Here is a 19,586-nt window from a genome sequence, read left to right on the forward strand (position 1 = left end):
CCTTGGAAGAGTCACTTATTCCCTCTCAGTCTCTGTTAACTAAGTTATGAAGTGGGAATATCACCAATTCTGCTTATCTAATAGCTAACATTATATAGTGCCTACTAGGTGCCAATTGCTTTACAATTATCATTTGATCTTCACAACAACCCTAGGAGGTAGGTGCTATAACTTTGTTCTACAGATGAGGAAACTGAAAGTGAGCAAAATGACTTTGGCTCACTACAGGCTCCTATTGGCTCCTTTCAGCAGAGGTTAAGTGACTCGTGCAGGGTCACACAGTGTCTGAGACCAGGATTTTGAGAAAAATTATTACTTTATTACATTAACAATCAATTTTATATAAGGGACCCAAATATAAGGGACTCTCTTACTCATTCAAAGCCTCTCAAGGACTTTTATGACCTTGCCCAAAAATTCATCCCACCCAGAGCATCTTATTTTCATGGAATTCTTACTGTAACCCCACCATTGTTCTACTCAGGCATGACTGGTGGAGACAGGTCTCTGTTCAAGAACTCAAACCTAATCAAAGTCAGTACCCAGTCCCTCTTTAGAAACAGTCCACCTCTCATCATAATGTTAATTTTCTCATTGTTAACCAATCAGAGTTGATTTTGTCAACCAGGTGAAGCCCACCCCTCAAAATGTAGAGACTTCCAAGCTAGGTTGAAAGCAGAAGTTTTATTAGGAGGAAAATCACACACTAGTTCCAAAACCCCCACATACAAAGGAGCCCACAGCCCAGGAGAGGCAGGGGAGATTTATGCTTGAAAACTACAAAGAGGACGTTCAGGGAGGGGCTGGGAAAAAGAATGGACAATCTTTCCCAGGAACAGGTGGACATAGAAGCAAGATGGTTTGCAGGAACAGCTGACTGCAAGGCTGGTTTGGGCAAGTTTGGGGAAGTGGGGGAGGCCACAATTGAGCAAGGCCAGCCTGCAGCACCAACAAAGGCATCTGGGAGCAAGCCATATTTTGGCTCACTACAGGCTCCTGATTAGCTCCTTTCAGCAAACAGGCTTCTTCTGTGTCCAGTGCATCTACAGGGCTTTCCACAATTTCCACCCTCAGGGACACCCCCTTTTCCAAGGGTATTTAAACATTCAGCAGCCTCCTTGAGGGGAGGGAGGAGGTCTTTGGTTTCCACAAAAACCATTGACCTCAATTTATTATGTGTTAACCTAATTAATAAATTGCTTATTAATTACCCAGACACTGTCTCTCGGAATTTTCATTTGTTCCAATTTGAACTAGGGATCTTTCCGACTCCAGGTCCAGTCCTCTATCCAGGGTTTTGCATCACACATGAGACCATATTTGAAAATATTTTGTAAAGTGCCATGCAGATGGTAAGGAGGCTAATTAGCCTAACCCTTGGCAGCAGAGTGCCCCAGGGTGAAGATTAGCAAAGATAGGTCCCGCCAGGGTGTCCTCGGATTTGGCCTGAACGCCTGGGGCTGTGGCAATTCACCAGACAGCTCAGCCTCCTCCTCCAGGCAGGAAGCCCGTATTAGCTCGGCCCTGCAAGGCCCGCCCAGATCCTCCCCTTCTCCCTCGCACACCAAAGGAACATCAAGCCAGCAGCCCCAAGGAGCTCCCCTTCCCTTCCCCACTTCCCCAGCAGCCGAACTCAAGTCCCCTTCCACCCGACCCCGCCCTCTTCTTTTGGGCTCCGTCCCCTCCTTTCACGTGGTACTTTCTTCCACTCGAGAGATCCCATCCCCCCCTTTTAGAAACCTCGCGAGACTCCAAAACACGCAAGCCGGAGTAGAGAGGAAAGGGGGAATGGGAGGGCGAAACCCAAGAAGGGGGCAGGCGATTGGTGCAAACACGGAAGTCTAATGGATCAAGCCTCCGGGGCCAGGTGCGCATGCGCTTTGTTACTCGCGCTTCGGGATCCCGACGCTGCTTCCATAGGTGGTGTGGCTGCTCCTCTGCGGGCGACTCCTTCCTTGAGGTGCTTCTGGCGTGTGAGGAGCGGGCCGGCCCCGGCACCCGGGGAGGAAGGCGCTCCCTTCCCACGGCGGTGAGTGCCGGGGGTGGGGTGGGGTGGGGTAGGGCAGGGACAGCTGGGAAGCTGAGATGGGGGTGTGTGGAGTATGTATGTAGTTGTATGATTTTTGTGTGGTATGTTGGTGCGCTGTGGGTAATGTGTACGTGTAGTATGTGAAGTGTATGTGATGTGCGTGTGGAGTATTGTGGCATATGTGTGTATGTGGTGTGTATGTTTGTGGAACGTGTGGGTGTGAGTTGTGTAGGTGGCAAACCAGTTTGGATGAGGGCTGATGAATGAAGTGTATAGAAATAGCTCTACGTCTGTATCTATGTTATTCATCTGTCAGTCAGGGTTGGGAATTTGGGGGAGCTTAGTGGTCTTTGAGCCCAGGTTCTTGGCTCACCCCCTCTGACGGGTTGAGGGAAGAGGTTTAGGACGGTAACTGAATCTCTTAACACTTTGGGTCACCTCCTTTGTATGGGGGAAGGTGGTAGTTATTGTGAGGCTAAATGGAAGTTATGGCAAGTACTTTGTAACCATAAAATGCTACATACTTATAAGTATCTGCTTCTCTGCTCTAATGAAAACTGGATTGCGCTGGGAGTCAGAAAGACTGACAAACCCTACTGTTATTTGGCAAGATTCTTCTAAGCATCAGTTTCCTTAACTGTAAAATGAGTCATTTGGCCTAGATCAGGGTTTTTTAATCTGGGATCCATGAACTTTTAAAAATATTTTCATAATTGTATGTTAATGTAAGTGGCTTCCTCGGTAATCCTATGCATTTTATGTTATACACTTAAAAGCATTATTCTGAGAAAGGATCCATAGGCTTCACCAAACTGCCAAAGAGGTCCCTATGCCAAAAAAAAAAAGGTTAAAAACATCCGATCTGGATGAACTCTGAGGTGTCTTCTAGATCTAGCATTCTTAGATTATTTAGAAGAATGAAGAGGGAAAAGTCCATATATGTGTCCCCTTCCTCAAGTTCTCATCCTGGGGTACATGGAATCCAGTTTAGCTGACTCCTTTCTTCCCATGTATCCACAGGACACAGGAGCTATGGCTGAGAATGGAGAGACATGGGGAGCCAGTGAGACTGAACTGGACCCAGTGGAGTACACTCTTCGAAAGCGGCTTCCCCACCGTCTCCCCCGAAGACCAAATGACATCTATGTTAACATGAAGACTGACTTCAAAGCCCAGCTGGCTCGATGTCAGAAGCTTCTGGATGGTGGTGGAGGGGGTAGGGGCCAGGGTGGCTGTCCTGAGATTTATATTCATGGCCTGGGCCTGGCCATTAATCGAGCCATCAACATTGCACTGCAGTTGCAAGCCAGCAGCTTTGGGGCCTTGCAAGTGGCTGCCAACACGTCCACTGTGGAGCTGGTGGATGAGCTGGAGCCTGAGACTAACACTCGGGAGCCACTGACCCGAACCCGAAATAACTCGGCCATCCACATTCGGGTCTTCCGTGTTACACCCAAGTAGCTGGAATGGAGTTCTACTGCTTTCTCAGCTGGATAGCCATATTTTCCTTTCTACATTTGTGCTGGGCCATGGTTCTCCTTTTCATTTTTCACACTCTGGGCATTCAGAGATCTCGGTTCCCTCCCCACCATTCAGGCTCTTAGAGAGAGGTACTGTTGTGGGTTTTCCAGCTTTCTGCCACCAACCCCAGAGAAAGCCATTGGTTCAGGCTCCTGAAATAAAAAAGACTGTGTGAGGGAGAAGTTTATGTTCTCTTTCTTGTTTGGGCCTAAGTAGTGAGTTTTTTTCAGAAGCTGGAATGTTCTGTAATTCTCTCTCTGATCTTCCTCCATCGCTGTGTTACTATGTGTTACCCTACAGTCTTTCCACCTGTAGGGTTCCTGGCCACTGGAAGGGAATGGGATGTTTCATTTCCTGCCTGTGAAGCCCTCCTTCTGACTGACCCCACTCACTGGAGACTGTACTTTGCTTTGAGGGATCCATGTTTTCCCCCATTGCTTTCTCATTCTCCTTCACAGATGATAAGTGAATGAAAAAACATTGAGTAAGCTCTTATGATATACAGACCTCTGTGCTAAATGTTAGGGACATAAAATAGAAAAGTGAGAGAATCTTGTTCTCAAAGAGTTCATTCACATTCCAAAAAGGATAGGAGGGACCCACATAGGAGCTGTAGTACAGATGGAAAGGCCTACTGGTCCTTAAAGTGCAGCAGGAGTGCAGATGATAAGGATTACTCAACATGCTGGAGGCCTTTGTATCTCGGGGTATTAATGTACTAGTATTACCCATTGCTTGTTATTCCTTTTTTAAAATGATTGTGAACTAGAAAACCATGACCACTCCCATATGCAAGGACAGCCAGAAAATGAGCATTGTTATGAAACAATCTCCTATATATAGCTTGTTCTTTGTAAAAATATATATTAAATTTAATGTGGGAGTACTAATACTTCCTGCTTGTCTGTGTCCACATCTGAGCCCTACTCTTCTGGTTTCCTTATTTTTTAAATGCACCATTAACCATCTCTTCTTTCCTCTCTTACCCCTTTGTTTTTCATCTGTTTTCCCACTTTTCCTCCCAATTCTTTCCTGCTTTTCTTTATAACAAAAACATAGTCAAAACAAATTTGGGATCACATCTAGACAAGTATGTCTTTACCTATAGTCTGTTTTCTTCACCAAGAAGTGGGTGAGAGTCATGCTTCATCAGTCTTCTGGAGTTGTGAGTGATCATTGCATTGATAAAAACTTCTTAATTCTGCTGAAGTCGTTTTCCTTTCTGATGTTATAACATAAAAATAATACTGGTTCTGCTCACTTTACTACATCAATTCAAGTTTTCCCCAGTTTCTTTTTATCAGTAGCTTTCATCATCTCTTATTGTGCAGATACCATAATTTGTTAAGCTATTACCCCACTTAAGGGACATCCCTTTACTTTCTTTGGTAGGACAAAAACTGTTGCTATTAATATTTTTGTGTATGTGAGTCCTTTTTTTTCTTTAATACCTTTTGGGTGTGCCTAGCCCTAGTGTATCTCTGTGTCAAATAATACGCATGAATTTTATTTCCAAATAGCTTTCCAGAATGGATGGACCAACAGTTTATCCATCTCATTTATTTTCTGGCATATAGTTGGGCAGAATGGTTTCTAACTCCTTTACTTTGGGTATTGGCAGTTTAGTTTTCTTCTCCTTTTTTGGATATACTAGCTAATATTTTGTCTATTTTATTCGTTTTTTCCCCCCATAAAACTGAGCCCTAGTTTTATCATTTCAATTTTTGTTTTCTTTTTTATCTCTTTGATTTTCAGTATTTCTGGTTTTTTTGTGTGTGCCTCTTTCTAGTTGCCTAATTCATTGATCTCTCTTTTGTTAATGAAAGTGTTCATTGATATCCATCTCTCCATAGGTGTTACTTTGGCTACATCCCAAAAGTTTTGTGTCATTGTCATTTTTTGGATGAAGTTATCTATTGTTTCTGTGATTTGTTTTTTGATCACTAATTTTTTTTTTTAAGTTAGGCAATGGGGTTAAGGGTCACACAGCTAGTAAGTGTTATGTGTCTGAGGCCAGATTTGAACTCAGGTCCTCCTGAATCCAGGGCTGGTACTCTATCCACTGCACCACCTAGTTGCCCCGATCACTAATTCTTTAGAATTGTCTCCGTGTAAGTTTAACTTCTCCTCAAAGGCTCTTTATTGATTTTAATTTTTATTTTATTGTGGTCAGCAAATATTCAGTAAATGGTGATCAGTAAATATTAATAATTCATTTTTCTGTATTTGCAGTTTTATGCCCTAATTTAATACATGGACAATTTTAAAAAAGAAAAAAGATGTCATATACTTTATATTCCCATTTAGTAATCAGCATAGATTTTCCATATTAAATTTTCTAAGCCTTAGCTTCTTTATTATTTATCTTTTTGTTAGATTTGTCCAAGTCTGAAAGGAAGTTCTTAGCTATTAATAGTTTTGCTATCAATTTTTCCTGGTAATTCCATTAACTTTTCCTTCAGGTACTTAGATGTCATGCCATTTGGTATGTATATATTAAGTACTAATATTATCTATGGTGCCATTAAGCATAATTTTATTGTTGCTTTGTCTGAGATCATGATTGCTACAACTGTTTTTTAAAAAATTCCTGAAGCATAATAAATTATGCTCTAGCATCTTGTTTTAATTCTATATGAATATTTCTGTTTCAGGTGCATTTCTTATAAACAACATATTGTTGGATTTTGCTTTCCAATTCCAATTTTCCTTTCCAGTTTTTGATATCTGTGTCTCATTCTGCTGTTGTCTTCCATTTTATAGATAAGTTTATCCCTTTCATAGTCACAATCATGACTGATATTGCGTTGTTATTATGTATTTCCCTCCACCATATCCTCTTATACTTTTCCTTCTTTACTTCTCAGCCTCCTTTTTACCAAGAAGGGGATAGTGAAGCAGCAGCAGTCAAATAATCCATAATTGAAATTACCACTGTTCCTACTTCTTTGCCCCTCCTCTCATCACCAAAGTTCAGACCGTGATCTTTGGTTCTTACACTTTCTCTCTTTTATAAAAAAAATCACCCCTATGGTCAGCTTTCCAAAATTGAAATTTGTTTTAGTTGGAACTATTTCCCTGTGACTCCTCTCCTTATTACTCTCCTCTTCTCTTTCCCTTGCTCTCCCTGTATACTTGTAGACTTAAATACATTTCTGCACCAGACTCTGTGTTCAGTCCTCCTTTATCTGATCTGATAAGAGAGGTCATGAGATGCTTGCTTCCCCTAACCTTCTCTCTGTCTACTCCCTTACCCCACTTACATGAAATAGTAAGTTCTTTCTCCTTTCTCGCCCGTTCACTAATATATTCCTTTTTTCCCCCTCCTTCTTCTTTCCTTTCTTAAAAGCAACAAAACAGAATAAAACTATACCCAACATTTGTGTTTCTTATTTAATTTCCTCTGTGACACTTAAAAACATTAGGATTCTGAAAGGGCATTTGCATCTTCTCTCTGTATCGTGAGTACTTCATCATATAACCCTGTGAAGTGCTCAAATACGTTTATAGAGGCAGTAGGTGGCCGAGTGGAAAGAGTACTGAGCCTGTTGTTAGGGAGACCTAAGTTCAAATGTGTTTTCAGACCCTAAGCCAAGGCAAGTCACTTAACCTCTTTTACCTCAGTTTCCTCAACTGCAAAATGAGGATAATATCACCTACCTCAGGATTATTGTGAGGATCAAAAGAGATAATTTGTGTGAAGTGCTTAGCACCAGGACTGGCACATATTAGTGACTATGTAAAGGCTAGCTTTATAATTCATTATACTTCACAGTTTCTATTCAGGTTTGGATTTTCATTAGGAAAGCTTGAAAGTTTTATTAAAGGCCCATTTTTCTCCTTGTAGGATTTTATTCATTTTTGCAGGATATGTTCCTCTTAATTACAGTCCTTTGTCTTTTGCATTTGGGACTATCATGCTCCAGTATTTTCTTTCCTGTTGAGTGTTGTGTGACTGTGGCTCCTTGATACTTCAAGGAACTGACTTCAAATACTAGGTGCTTGTAGTTTTGTTTTTGTTTTTGTTTTCCCACTTAGAAGCTCTGGATTTTAGCTATGACACATTCATGAGTATTTTCAGTTTGGCATTTCTTTTAGGAACATTTTCATTTTGCCCCATGGTTCTAAAAGATCTGAGCAGTTGTCCATTATGATTACTTGAAATATGGGACCCAGGCTTTTAATTTTGTTTTGCTTTCAGAGACTCCAATGACTCTTAAATTATCTTTCCTCAATCTGTTTTCTGGGTCATTTTTTGATTGTAGAATAACTTAAGTTTTATTCTATTTTTAAAAATCTTTTTATTTTATAGTTTTTGAATTCTGTTTGCTCTATTCTGTTATCAAGTCTGCCACCTGCGCAAGGTTTTACACTTCCTTTTTCCTTTTAATTTTTTTCCTCCCAAACTCTTGTTTCATCTATTACTAAATTTACTTCTTCCACCAACTCTTGTAGTACTTAGGGCCAAGCCATTTTTTTCTCTGGGGTTCTGATTATAGTTGTGTTACTCTCTTCTGGATTTACCTTTGCTTAGGCTTTGTATAACCCATAGTATTTCTTAATTGTGATTGTGTGTGTGTTTTCCCCTTATATGTTCATCTTCAGTTGTTCTTGTTGGGGATATTGTGCTCAGGTCAGTCCCCTGTGGAACTGGTGGATGGTTTGGATTGGTCTTGTTTGGCCGTCCCTGTGATAATCTGTATGCCTTTGCTGCTGTTCATCTAGATGAGTGGCTGGTATTAGGTCCCACCCTCTGCCTCAATTTCTGGTGTCTAAATCAGTCTTCTAGTGGTCCACTGTGAGTTCTGGCCTTGAGTGGTCTCCTTCTTTATTTCATGATCTTCAGTCAGCAGTTGGTTCTGTCCTCTGCAGTTTCCCTAATGGACACCAATCTAATGAAGATCGTGTTAATATACGATTTCCTGCATAACCCTCCTCCCTACGCTAGTGCCCAGGAGCTGAGTAAGCATGACTCTTCCCTTCTTTCTCAACTCCCAAAGCTCCGAGGTGTGCGTGCTGGGATTGGTCTCCCTGTGGAGTATTAGGGCTAATTCTCTCTCCCACTTCCATTTTGACAGACTGGGCATTGGCTCAAGACATCCTGTTCACCCCAGTCCCTCTTCTTTCCTCACCTTTACTGGCTTGTACCCGGTTACTAGAGTTCATAGTGGTTTCTGTAGGGTGTAACCCTTGCTTACTTGTTCACCTGAGCTGGTGGCTGCGTATCTGTTTTGACCCCGCTACCGGTCTCTGCCCTTTTCCAGTCATCTTTTTGTGCAACTATGGAATGGAGAGAACTTGCTTTCTTTAATATTTATCATTGGTCTTTCTGGGACTGTTTTCAGATGTTTGTTGGGGTTTGTGTGGGAGAGCTGGGCTTGTTTTGGACCTTTCACGATACCACCTTAACTGGAAGTTTTGTCATTCATTTTTGTAGCATGAGTGGCTTACTTTCTTTTCAAGTCATTTGTGTTCCTGTTAATTTCTCTTTATCCTGCTTATTATAGGTAGGTTAGCATTGATAACAGGCCCTTAGCTATTTGCATTTGTATGCCTCCCTTGCGTCTCCATTGTCCTCTGGTTTTTCCTTCTATTTTTTGAGATAGTGGTTGCTCGAGTTTGCAGCTGTAGAGCATTCCCAGGAGAATATTGGGGTTAAAATGATAAACAGGCTTATGTAGCAGCAGGTGCTTTGAGAGTGGCAAAATGGTGTGTGGGTGTGGGTGGGTGTGTGAGTGTGTATTTTGGTGGGGAGAGTGTCTACATATAGTTAAAATGAACATGCAGTCATTTTTATTAGCATCCTTAACATTTGGGGATGCCATATGTTAAGGGAGTATAGCATAAGGGGAGGAGCATTAGAGTCAAGAAATCTAGATTTGAATCCTGGTTCTGATAGTGATAGTATGATTAGGCAAAAATTCTATAAACACCCTGAGACTCATATTCCTCATCTATAAAATGGGGGTTGTAATATTTATATTCTCTACGTCACAGAGAATTTGAGGCCTTCTTAAGGGTCATGTGAGCTGTTGGCACTTTTAATGTTTTTGATGAGGCAATTGGGGTTAAGTGACTTGCCCAGAGTCACACAGCTAGTAAGTGTCAAGTGTCTGCTCTGAGGCTGAATTTGAACTCGGGTCCTCCTGACTCCAGGTCCAGTGCTCTATCTACTGTACCACCCAGCTGCCCCTGTTAGCTTTTTTCAAGAAGAGGGCTAGAGCCAGAGTCTGGTCCCTCTGCAGATCTTCGGAGAAAGATTTTTGAGGTTTGAGACTAAGTAGGTATATAGAAAGAGGCTCCTACTTGAAAGAGGGCCACAGGCCACCCAATGTTTTATTATGACAGGCTCTGAATGAGGCTAAGACCAAATGCTCAGGGCTTTATAAGTTTTTTGTTTATTTTGTAGATTTTTTGTTGTTGTTGTTTCCTTTGTAATTAATAAATCCTTGCTGAAAAGCTTTAATTAGCTTGGGACTCTGAAAGAGAAAGAAGGACTAAATGTCTTATTAGAGATATGTTCTGATGGCAGAAGTGTTTAGGAATACACCGAGAGAAAAGTGAATCCTGGGACTGTGAAACTTCCACCGGCATCCTTAGCCAGGCTATAGTGTGAAAGAGGAGCTAGAAAGATTACCTTTGATCCAGCCATCCTACCAGGGTATGGGGCCTAGCCAACATAGGTATCTTGACAACTGCCCTCCCACCTTCTTCACCTTCACTATTAGGAACAGTGACCACTTGGTCCTCCAGACACACCTCCCCTGTGGAGGGAGTTAACTTCACTCAACTCTGGGGTTCTCCCTGTGGCATAGCTGCCCTGACTGTGGCTTAGAAGGTAGTTACTATCACCTTAACCTTCTATGTCTATCCAACTCCAGCCTATTCATCCACCAGGATACCAGGGCCTACCTAGGATAGGGACTTTGACATCCCCCGGGAAGGAGGGATGGAGAATTCAGTGGCAGGGTAGGACCATAAGATACAGTGTTACTATTAGGAGGTAACTTGTTGAATATATTCTAATATAGGGATTCCTAACCTTTCTTGTGGCGTGAACCAGCCTGCTTCACTTCTGGTGAAGCCTATGGACCTTTTCACAATAATATTTTTCAAGACAAAATAAAATACACAGGATTATAAAGCAAACCAAAGGTTAGTGAAAATAAAGATGTATACTTTTTTTTATCCAAGTTCATGGATACTTTGAAATCTTATCAGTGGACCCTTTGGGGGTCTTTAAACTTCAGGTTAAGAATCCCTGTTCTAGAGGTCATTCTTATTCCTTCCGACTCAGAAATTCTGTGGTGCATGCTCCTCTTTTATCAAATAGGTGACTCAGAGGAATGTAAAATAATTATGCTTTAATTTGTTTTAAAATGGTTACTTTCAGTCCAAGTGCCTGAAAGAAGACAATGATGACTGAGACTTCTTGTTAGGACTTCCCTGTGATACATGGTGACAGGATTTAGAGTGGAAGGAAATTTAAAGGACAAGTCCAGTCCCCTCAAATTACAGATAAGGAAACCAGCCCACAGAATTAAGTGACTTGAAATAGTAGAGTCTGGTTCTGAATTCAGGTCATTTGACTCCAAAAGCACCCTTTCTACTCCACTGCCTCTCAGATAGTTAGTTTCTAATTGTCATGCCCACTCTGAGCCAGTAACAGCTGCCAGCACCTGAGTTTCACATCTTGGAAAAGAAATATGTCTGTCCTAAAGACAAGGTACTCTCAGATCTAATCCTCACAAGCTAACCCTCTTCCAGGTACTTAAACCCAGTGGTGATGGAAGCAGAAAGGACAGGAAGTATATATATGTATATATATGTATATATATATACATATATATATATATGTGTGTGTGTGTGTGTGTGTGTGTGTGTGTGTGTGTGTGTATGTATATAAAATTTTTTTTAAACAAGCCCAAAACATTGTACGTGGAGACGAATAGGGTGAATCCTAGTCCTTACTAGGCCAAACGTCTTCATCTTTCTGAAGGCTGTGCTGCTGACCTATGTCCACAGGACTTTCTTTACTGTGCCCCTGCACAATACTTCCTCCCCTTCCCAGCTACTTTTTTGTGTGTTGTCTTTCCCTATTTCCCCATTAGAATGTAAGCACCTTGAAGATAAGAACTATCTGCTCTTATTTGTATTCCCAGTACTTGTCACATAGTAAGTGCTTAATAAATGCTCGTTGACTGACTGATTAGATGTGTGGCCTTGGGCAAGTCATTTAACTTCTCTGGGACTCTGTTTCCTGCTCTGTAAAATGAAGGGGGTAGGTTCTCTGCAGTAGTCATTTTGGATTTTAAATCTCTGGTCCTGTAAACAGTGTGTCTGCCTGCACATATGTACGGCAGTATCCTTGGCTCATTCTTCCTCCCTTCCTGGCTGGAGACCCAGCTGAGGTGGTGACCATGGGCCCTTTTACTTTGACTTTGTTTTGGTCTCTCCCTTCCCAGGCCTGTTTGTTTGTTCTTTCGTTTAAATACATTCCTTCTCTCTGCTCACCAGTGGGGCTTTCCTTCTGTGGTAGTTCACTGCAAATACCTTCCCAGCCCCAAATGAGATGTTCAGAAAAAGGCTGGAATTTGTACCAAAGGGATAATTGGTGGACTGACCCTTCAGAAAAAACAGGAAAGATGAGGAAAATTGGTTCCATCACCATCCTTTCTCCCACTAAGCCCTGGCTCCCTCCCCTCCTACTAACTTTTTGAAGTGGCTGACAGCCACAGGAAGGAGAAAATCTTAGGGATCATGTTCTGTGTCCTCATTCTATAGCTAAAGAGAGCTGAAGCTGAGGAGGAAATTAACTAGCCCAAGGACTTCCTGATGGTAAGTTACAGAGCTAAGATTCAAACTGATGTCAGATCTAATACTCATTCCACTGTATTATACTGCCTCTACTTTAATTAAAAGGTAGGGTTATTTACCTGCCCCTATGGACCTTCCATCCTAGTGACCACTAATCAGGGAACTAATATGCAATGCTGCAAGATTAATATGTTGGAGAGGGTTGCAAAACAAATCACTGTAAGAAGTATGAGACCCAGAAGTCTTTGTAGCTCACAAGGTTAACTTGGAGGCCCTGCTTGCACTCAACGCATGGTCACTAGAAGATGGTAGCAGGGTTTGTGGAGAGCGTCATAATCTCCAAAAATTGAAGACTTGTGGGGTCAAGACCCAGTGATTTCACTGTGCTTCCCCAGGTAAATTTGGAGTGGTATTAGGGAGCCCTTGTTATTTGTTGCTTCAATTAAAAGACAAAAACCTCTTACATTTTTAATACTGAAAGTAGCCTCTTAGGTAAAATATAAACTCTTCTGACATGTAAAGTTTTTCACAACCTGGCCCTAAATTATAATTCCTTTCAGTTCTTTATATGCTTCATGCAATCCCTAGTCCAGCATTCTAGCCCAGTGAGCCTTCTTTCTGTTCCTCCATCTTCCTACTCTGTGCCTTCCAATCCCTTATGCTGGCAAGGCACTCTCTTCTCACCTCTTCGTGCCCCTTCCACACGAAGCTTTGTGTGATGCAGGTATCAGTACTTATCTCCCGCTTTCAACTTAATTTGTATTTCTTTGGTCTGTACCTATATGTATAGCTATTTAATGTAGTAGTGTTACATGGTACTGACAGTGTGATAGGTTGTTGAATGTGTTGAATAGGTTGCACTATGCTGAAAAGGAAGAAATGAATGAGGGCTCCACTGTTGCCACCTCTTCAGATGCCTCTCCTCATGCTATCTCCTCCCCAAATCTCTTGTACTCCATTCTCACAGGAAACCTGGACTCTGCTCCAAAACTCCCTGGGCTTGCCTTGGCCTGGTCTTGCTTGGGTCCAGGCCTCCACTGTACTCCTGGATGCCTCCAGTCATGCCAATGCATGTGTAGCCCCCTCCCTTTCCAGCTCCCCTTCCCCTATCAGATTATAAGCTCCTTGAGGGCAGGGACTTTCTGGCATACTTTTATTTGTATCCTCAGCCCTAAGCACAGTGCCTAGAACATAGTAATCATGTAATAAATGCTTTTATCTATCTATCCACTTTGCAGAATTTCCACAATTCCTCAGGATATTTCATATGTGACATGTAACATGAGACTGACACATAGATTGAGTGAAGGTATCAGTGTCAGTACTTGCAATAGTTATACTAAATATTAATAAAAACTTAATTTCTTAGTTTCTTATTTTAAAATATTTCCAAGTTTACTTTTTTTGAAACAGCATTTAAAATTTTATTTTTTCCAAATGCATGTAGGCAGTAATAATACCTTGATTTTTTTTTTTAAAGCTTGTTAATAATCATCCATAATTGCTGAGGTGTGTGGGGTAGCGTTCTACTTGGTTAAGGAAATCAGGTTTCTAAAATTCTAGGCTAGAAAGAGTGATTGATTAGAATGAGCCTCTTTACTATGCCATATGTTTTCTGAAATATTTGGTAGGCATCCTGCAAATACCATTCTGGAACACAAGGTTGGGGGTGAGCTAGAAAAGTAGGAAGGGGCTAGGTTGTCAAGGGATTTAAATGCCAAACAGGACAATGATGCAGAGACCTGTTAAGGTAACAACAAATGTAGAAATTATTGTGAAAGATAGATTATCTTCAACTAGAAATGGATATAAAGCTACTGAGAGGCAGAAAAGTAGAGGGAAGCCATTTCAGTGTGCTGCTTAGCTAATAGAATTTAAATTTAGAGCTGGAAGAAACCTCAGATACCATCAAGTCAGGTCTCTTTATTTTATGAATAAGAAAACTGAGGTACAAAGATGTTAAGTGACTTGCCTTGCCCAGTGTCATACAACAAGTAAGGGTATGAGGCAGGATTTGAATTCACATCTTTCTGACTGTCACTACATTACTTAGCTACCCAGATGATATTAGTTAATAAACATTTATTAAGTGCCTGCTATACACCAGGCACTGTGCTAAGTGCCAGAAATACAAATAAAAACAAAGAAAGTTGCTGCCTCAAGGAGCTTACAATCCGATGGGAGAAGGCCATACACATACCTGAAAAGTTGTAGGGAAGTAGGGGTTGAAGGTACCAGGTGTGGGGGGGATGTTGGAAAATTCCAAAGAAGTCCAGAAAGCATGGAGCTGGTAGAAAATGGGGAGAAAAACTGTGCTGAGCTCCCTTCTTACAAAGAGGCCCTGGAGCCCATGGCCCTGTCCTCCAATCAGAGGGATAGAGGATACTGATGAGATGTACTAGCCAGATTTCATTTTGGAGCACAATGAAATTTCCCAGTGATGTTTCCTGGGGTCCAAAGAAGTCCAGAAGCAATTTTCTGGTAGGAAATGTGGTTTGTATTTAATTTTGTGGAGGAAAAAGAACAGGACACTGGAGCTTCATCTCCTAAACATATCTATCTCATCACTCTGAACTGTGATTCTTTGGTTCTTCTCATTTTAGCTGTTGATTTAGTGCGGGCTATAGCTTATCTAGAACTTCCTTAAATGAAATAAGCTAAAAAATAAGATGGCAAAGGGCTGGGTGTGCAGATGAGATGGCCTGATGTGATTGCTGATGATACCAGTCATCCACGGACTACAGGTAAAGATGGACCCAGGTTTTGTGTTTGAGAGGCTTGTCAGAAAGTGTGAATTCCCATTACAGCCATTTACGGACCATTTGGATGAATTCTTCCATTGGCCTAAATGAATATTTGATGGTTACAGGCATAGCAACAATAGAATGAAAGCATGAAAGATAAGCGTTGAGCATACCATAAACCCATAGTTTTTAGCTTACCCAGTACAATCGTAAGACCTTGGTTTCTTATGGATATTTCTTATTTTTTAAAATATTAGTATTCAACTGCTAATTTAACCCTCTTTGGGCATATTTTGGTCGGTGTTCCTCCAGGTAAGAGAAATTATAATTTACAGGGTAGTTTTGTAGAATGATTGTTAGAGGTTCCGGGTATGGTATGGGACCTCCTTAAAAGGAAAGGAGAACTTTTCTTGTTAGGTGGTTACGTGGTAAAATGGACCTTTTGTGTTGAACTGACACACACAGTTCTACTGTGAAGAAATCATATGACTCCTATATATAACAGGGCATGTCCAAGGAAGCCCTGTTCACTTCTACCTGATCACACGTGCTAGCTCAGTGTTTGAGTGCTTTGGGGATAATGAAGCCCCTGGCTGCTCTAACTGGCAGTATGTCCGACTCAGAACCAGACCCAGGTGTTTTTAGGGATAACAAAGCAATCCTCTTATTGAATGCTGATCAGGAAGAAGCAGTGATACAATAGATCTTAAAAAAGGTGGACCCTTTCTCAGTTTTTTTGCCTGTATGTAAACTGGCAACTAGAGTAGATGCTCTCCTCTGGCTAGCAGACGAACTCTACTCTGCCTGCCATTTTTCTACTTTGTGTATCCTTTCCTGACAGAACAGTGACCCTGAGATGGACATGTCCAGTCTTGGAAGCAACTTTGTGAGCTTGAGAATTTGGAGATCCTGGAATCCCTGGGTTGGAACTGATTGGTGGCAGGGCAAGTTGCTGCATCAGACAGGATACCACTGACAGGAAGGAGCCCAGCTTCTAGCCTGGCTGGCCAAGAAGGCAGGAACTTTGAGGGAGACAATGCAGAGCTGAGGAAAAATGTAAAGAGTAATTACCCAACATTTGCACTAGAGGAAGGAGAAAGGAGAAAGCTCACAAGACTTAAGTGTCCAAAAGAGATTTATTATGAGAATAATTATTAGATTATATTCTTTACAGCATAAGCTGTATATGGGGGTGGGGATGCTGTGGACTTCCAAATCTGCATCTGATTTGGGGTGATGGTTTGGAAGTTCCCTCTAATACAAATGAATCTTTCCAAGTTCTGCCTCTAAATTGTCTGGTGCCAAAAGGATGGCTTTGGGTTACTTTCTTAAGTGAGGATCAAAGGTCTTCTGGAAGTGTTTGTGGCTAATTCCTTGGGATATTTACATATGAATGCAAACATTCTACAGGGGAGGGCAAGCAAACTTTTTTTAAAAATTTAATATATATTTATTTTTATTTTTAATTTATGGAATAAAACAATCATTTTTATAACAGAGTACAATAAAAAAGACAATTGTACATGAAACTGCAAATCTACTATGCACAAGTTGCTATTCCTTTTAAATATACAACCAAATTATCATATATGTTTTTTCTTTTTTTTCTTCCCTCCCCCGCCCTAGACAGCTACCATTACACACAAATAGGTACATATATATGTAAAATTATTCTATATGTACTTCTATTTATCAGTTCTTTCTCTAGATGCAGATAGCATCTTTCTTCATATGTCCTTTAGAGTTAATTTAGATATTTATAATAGACAAAATAATTTGTTTGCTCAAAGTTGTTCTTAAAAGAATATCGCTGTTACTGTATACAATGACCTCTTAGTTCTGCTTATTTCGCTTTTCATTATTTTGTGTCTTTCCATGTTTTTTTTCAAAAATCATAGAGCTTATCATTTCTTATAGCACAGTAGTATTCTATCACAATTATATGCCACAACTTGGTTCATCCATTCCCCAAATGATAATCATCCCCGAAATTTTTTGCCACCACAAAGAGAGCTGCTATAAACATTTTAGAACGTATAGGTTCTCTTCCTTTTTTGAAAAAAGGAAGAGAACCTATATGTTCTAAACTGGGTCAGAAGGTATAAGCAATTTAATAATTCTTTGGGCATAATTCCAGATTGTTCTCCAAAATAGATCATTTTAAAATCCGACAAACAGTGAAAATTAGTGTCCCAATTTTTCTACCTCCTCTCCAATATTTGTCACTTTCCCCTTCTATCATTTTGGTCAATCTGGTAGGTATAAAATGATGTCTCAAGGCTGTTTGAATCTGCATTTCTTTCATCAGTAACGATTTAGAGCATTTATATATGACTATAAATTATTTAGGTTTCTTCATTAGAAAATTGCCTGTTTATATCTTTTGACTATTAATTGGGGAATGATTCATATTCTTATAGATTTGACAAAGTTCTAATTACTATTTGTGGATTTCCCTCCATCTCATTTTTACTATTTTCCTTCTCAGCCTTTCTTTTTACTGTGTCCTACCTTATCTTTTCTCCTTACCGTCTTATTCCTTATTTTACCCACTCTAAAATTCCCTCACCCTTCTAATTTTATTCTATACACCTTTTTAAAAATGTCTCCCTTCCCCCGACTAAGTTTTCTCACCTCTCTAGAGCTTCGGGTCTCTTCAGCTTTGTTTCCTCTTCAAACCCAGATGAGAGTAAGGTTACAACATTACTAGTCCTCCACCTAAACCTGTTTCCTCTGTATTAGTTCCTTTCGCACCCTGTTTTTATGAGATAATTACTCCTTTTGACCTTTTCCTACCCATTTTTGTTTTTTTTTAAATCACCCCATCATACACAACTCATCTACAACTTTTCTTTCAAACTACCTTAGTAGTGATGTTTTAAGAATACTGATAACATTTTCATATATCATAAATAGTTTAATCTTTATCAGTGCTTTATAATTAGTCTTTAATGATTTTCTTATATTTCTCCTGGATCTTTTACATAGAATTTTCCATTGAGTTCTGGTCTTTTTGTTACAAATACCTGAAAGTCTTTCAGTTCATCAAGTGTCCTCTTTTTTTTTTTATTACTCAGGATTATACTCAACTCTGCTGGATAAGTTATTCTTGGATGCAACCCCAGTTCCTTTGCTCTTCAAAATAAAAAGTTCTAAGACCTACAGTCTTTTAGTGTAGAAGCTGCTGAGTCTTGTGAAATCCTGATTGTTTTACCACAATATTTAAATTGTTTTTTTTTCCTCTTGTTGCTTGCAATATTTTCTCTTTACCTGGGAGTTTTGGAACTTGGCTATGACATTCCAGTAAATTTTCTTCCTAGGATCTCTTTCAGGTGGTGATTGGTAGATTCTTTCTATTTCTACTTTACCTTCTTGTTCTAGAACTTCAGGGCAATTTTCCATAATAATTTCTTGTAATACTGTATCCATATTCTTTTTTTTGATCATAACTTTCAGGTAGTCTGACAAATGTTGTCTCTCCTCTATCTGTTCTTCATATCAGTTGTTTTTTCTGATAACTTGCTTCAGATTCTCTTCTATTTTTTTCTGCTTTTATTATATCTTGATGTCTTCTAACATCATTCAATTTCACTTGTCCAATTCTAGTTTTCAAGGAGTTATTTTCTTCCTTAATATTTTGTATCTCTTTTTCTATTTGGTTAACTTTCTTTTGATAATTTTCTTGGCTTGCTTTTATTTTATTTTTTTCTAACTTTTCCTCATTCTCTTTTCTTTGATTTCTGAATTCCTTTTTATTTTCTTCCTTATGATTTTGTATCTCTTTTTTTCAGTTGGTTAACTTTCTTTTCATAGTTTTCTTGAATTACTTTTTTTCCTCTAATTTTTCCTCATTCTCTTTCATTTGATTTTTAAAACCCTTTCTAAGTTCTTTCAAGATTTCTTTTTGGGCTTATGATCACTTGATGTTACTCTTTAGTGGTAAGTGAACTTTCAATGCATAAAGATTCTCTAAGAGGAGAATGAACTTTCAGTCCATAAAGATCCTAACAAGGGGAGAAAGGCTTTAATTATTAATATAGCCAAGTTCCTATTTCCTACATGGCAATATAAATTCATTTACTCAGAGGAAGGATGACACAGTTCTAAGAAACAAACATCATTCTATACATATGAAACTACAAGCCAGACACTATGAAATGAATCATAGCAGTGATGGTTTATTGAGTCCTACAACAGGGAAGCAATTCCTGGCTGATTTCTGATTCGAACTGGATGGGATGAGGGTTTATGTTGGGCAATCAAGAATGTTGAGACCAAATGTCGTACCCAGGATAGTGGTCTCCTTTGTCTTTGGAAAGCCCACCAGACTGAATTGGGCAGCAGTGGAGTAGATATGAACCAAGGAAGTTCCTCCCACATCCCTAGTGTCAACTCTTACCCTGGGTTGCTAGAATCCCCTTTAATTAGGGGGATTTGTTCTGTGAAATTTGGATTCAGTCAAAGGACCAAACTTG

The 19,586-nt window shown here is 40.1% G+C and overlaps 1 protein-coding gene across 1 annotated transcript; it reads left to right on the forward strand.

Moving 5' to 3' along the window:
• The first annotated feature begins 1,834 nt into the window (after window positions 1-1,834).
• POP7 (POP7 ribonuclease P/MRP subunit) lies at window positions 1,835-11,762 on the forward strand. Its single transcript, XM_020979198.2, has 2 exons — window positions 1,835-2,029; window positions 3,050-11,762. Exons 1-2 carry the CDS (start codon window positions 1,874-1,876, stop codon window positions 3,488-3,490), a joined length of 597 nt encoding a protein of 198 aa, XP_020834857.1. The 5' UTR covers window positions 1,835-1,873; the 3' UTR covers window positions 3,491-11,762.
• Window positions 11,763-19,586: the final 7,824 nt, after the last annotated feature.

The sequence above is a fragment of the Phascolarctos cinereus genome, unplaced genomic scaffold, assembly GCF_003287225.1.
Source record: "Phascolarctos cinereus isolate Bilbo 61053 unplaced genomic scaffold, phaCin_HiC Scaffold_5;HRSCAF=322, whole genome shotgun sequence".
NCBI lineage: Eukaryota > Metazoa > Chordata > Mammalia > Diprotodontia > Phascolarctidae > Phascolarctos > Phascolarctos cinereus.

Excerpts from the sequence above, each read along its gene's own strand:
- POP7 (XM_020979198.2), top strand. The coding sequence starts at position 1,874 with ATGCGCTTTGTTACTCGCGCTTCGGGATCCCGACGCTGCTTCCATAGG. Across the intron at positions 2,030-3,049 it reads GGCGCTCCCTTCCCACGGCG|GACACAGGAGCTATGGCTGA; the intron begins GTGAGTGCCGGG and ends ATGTATCCACAG.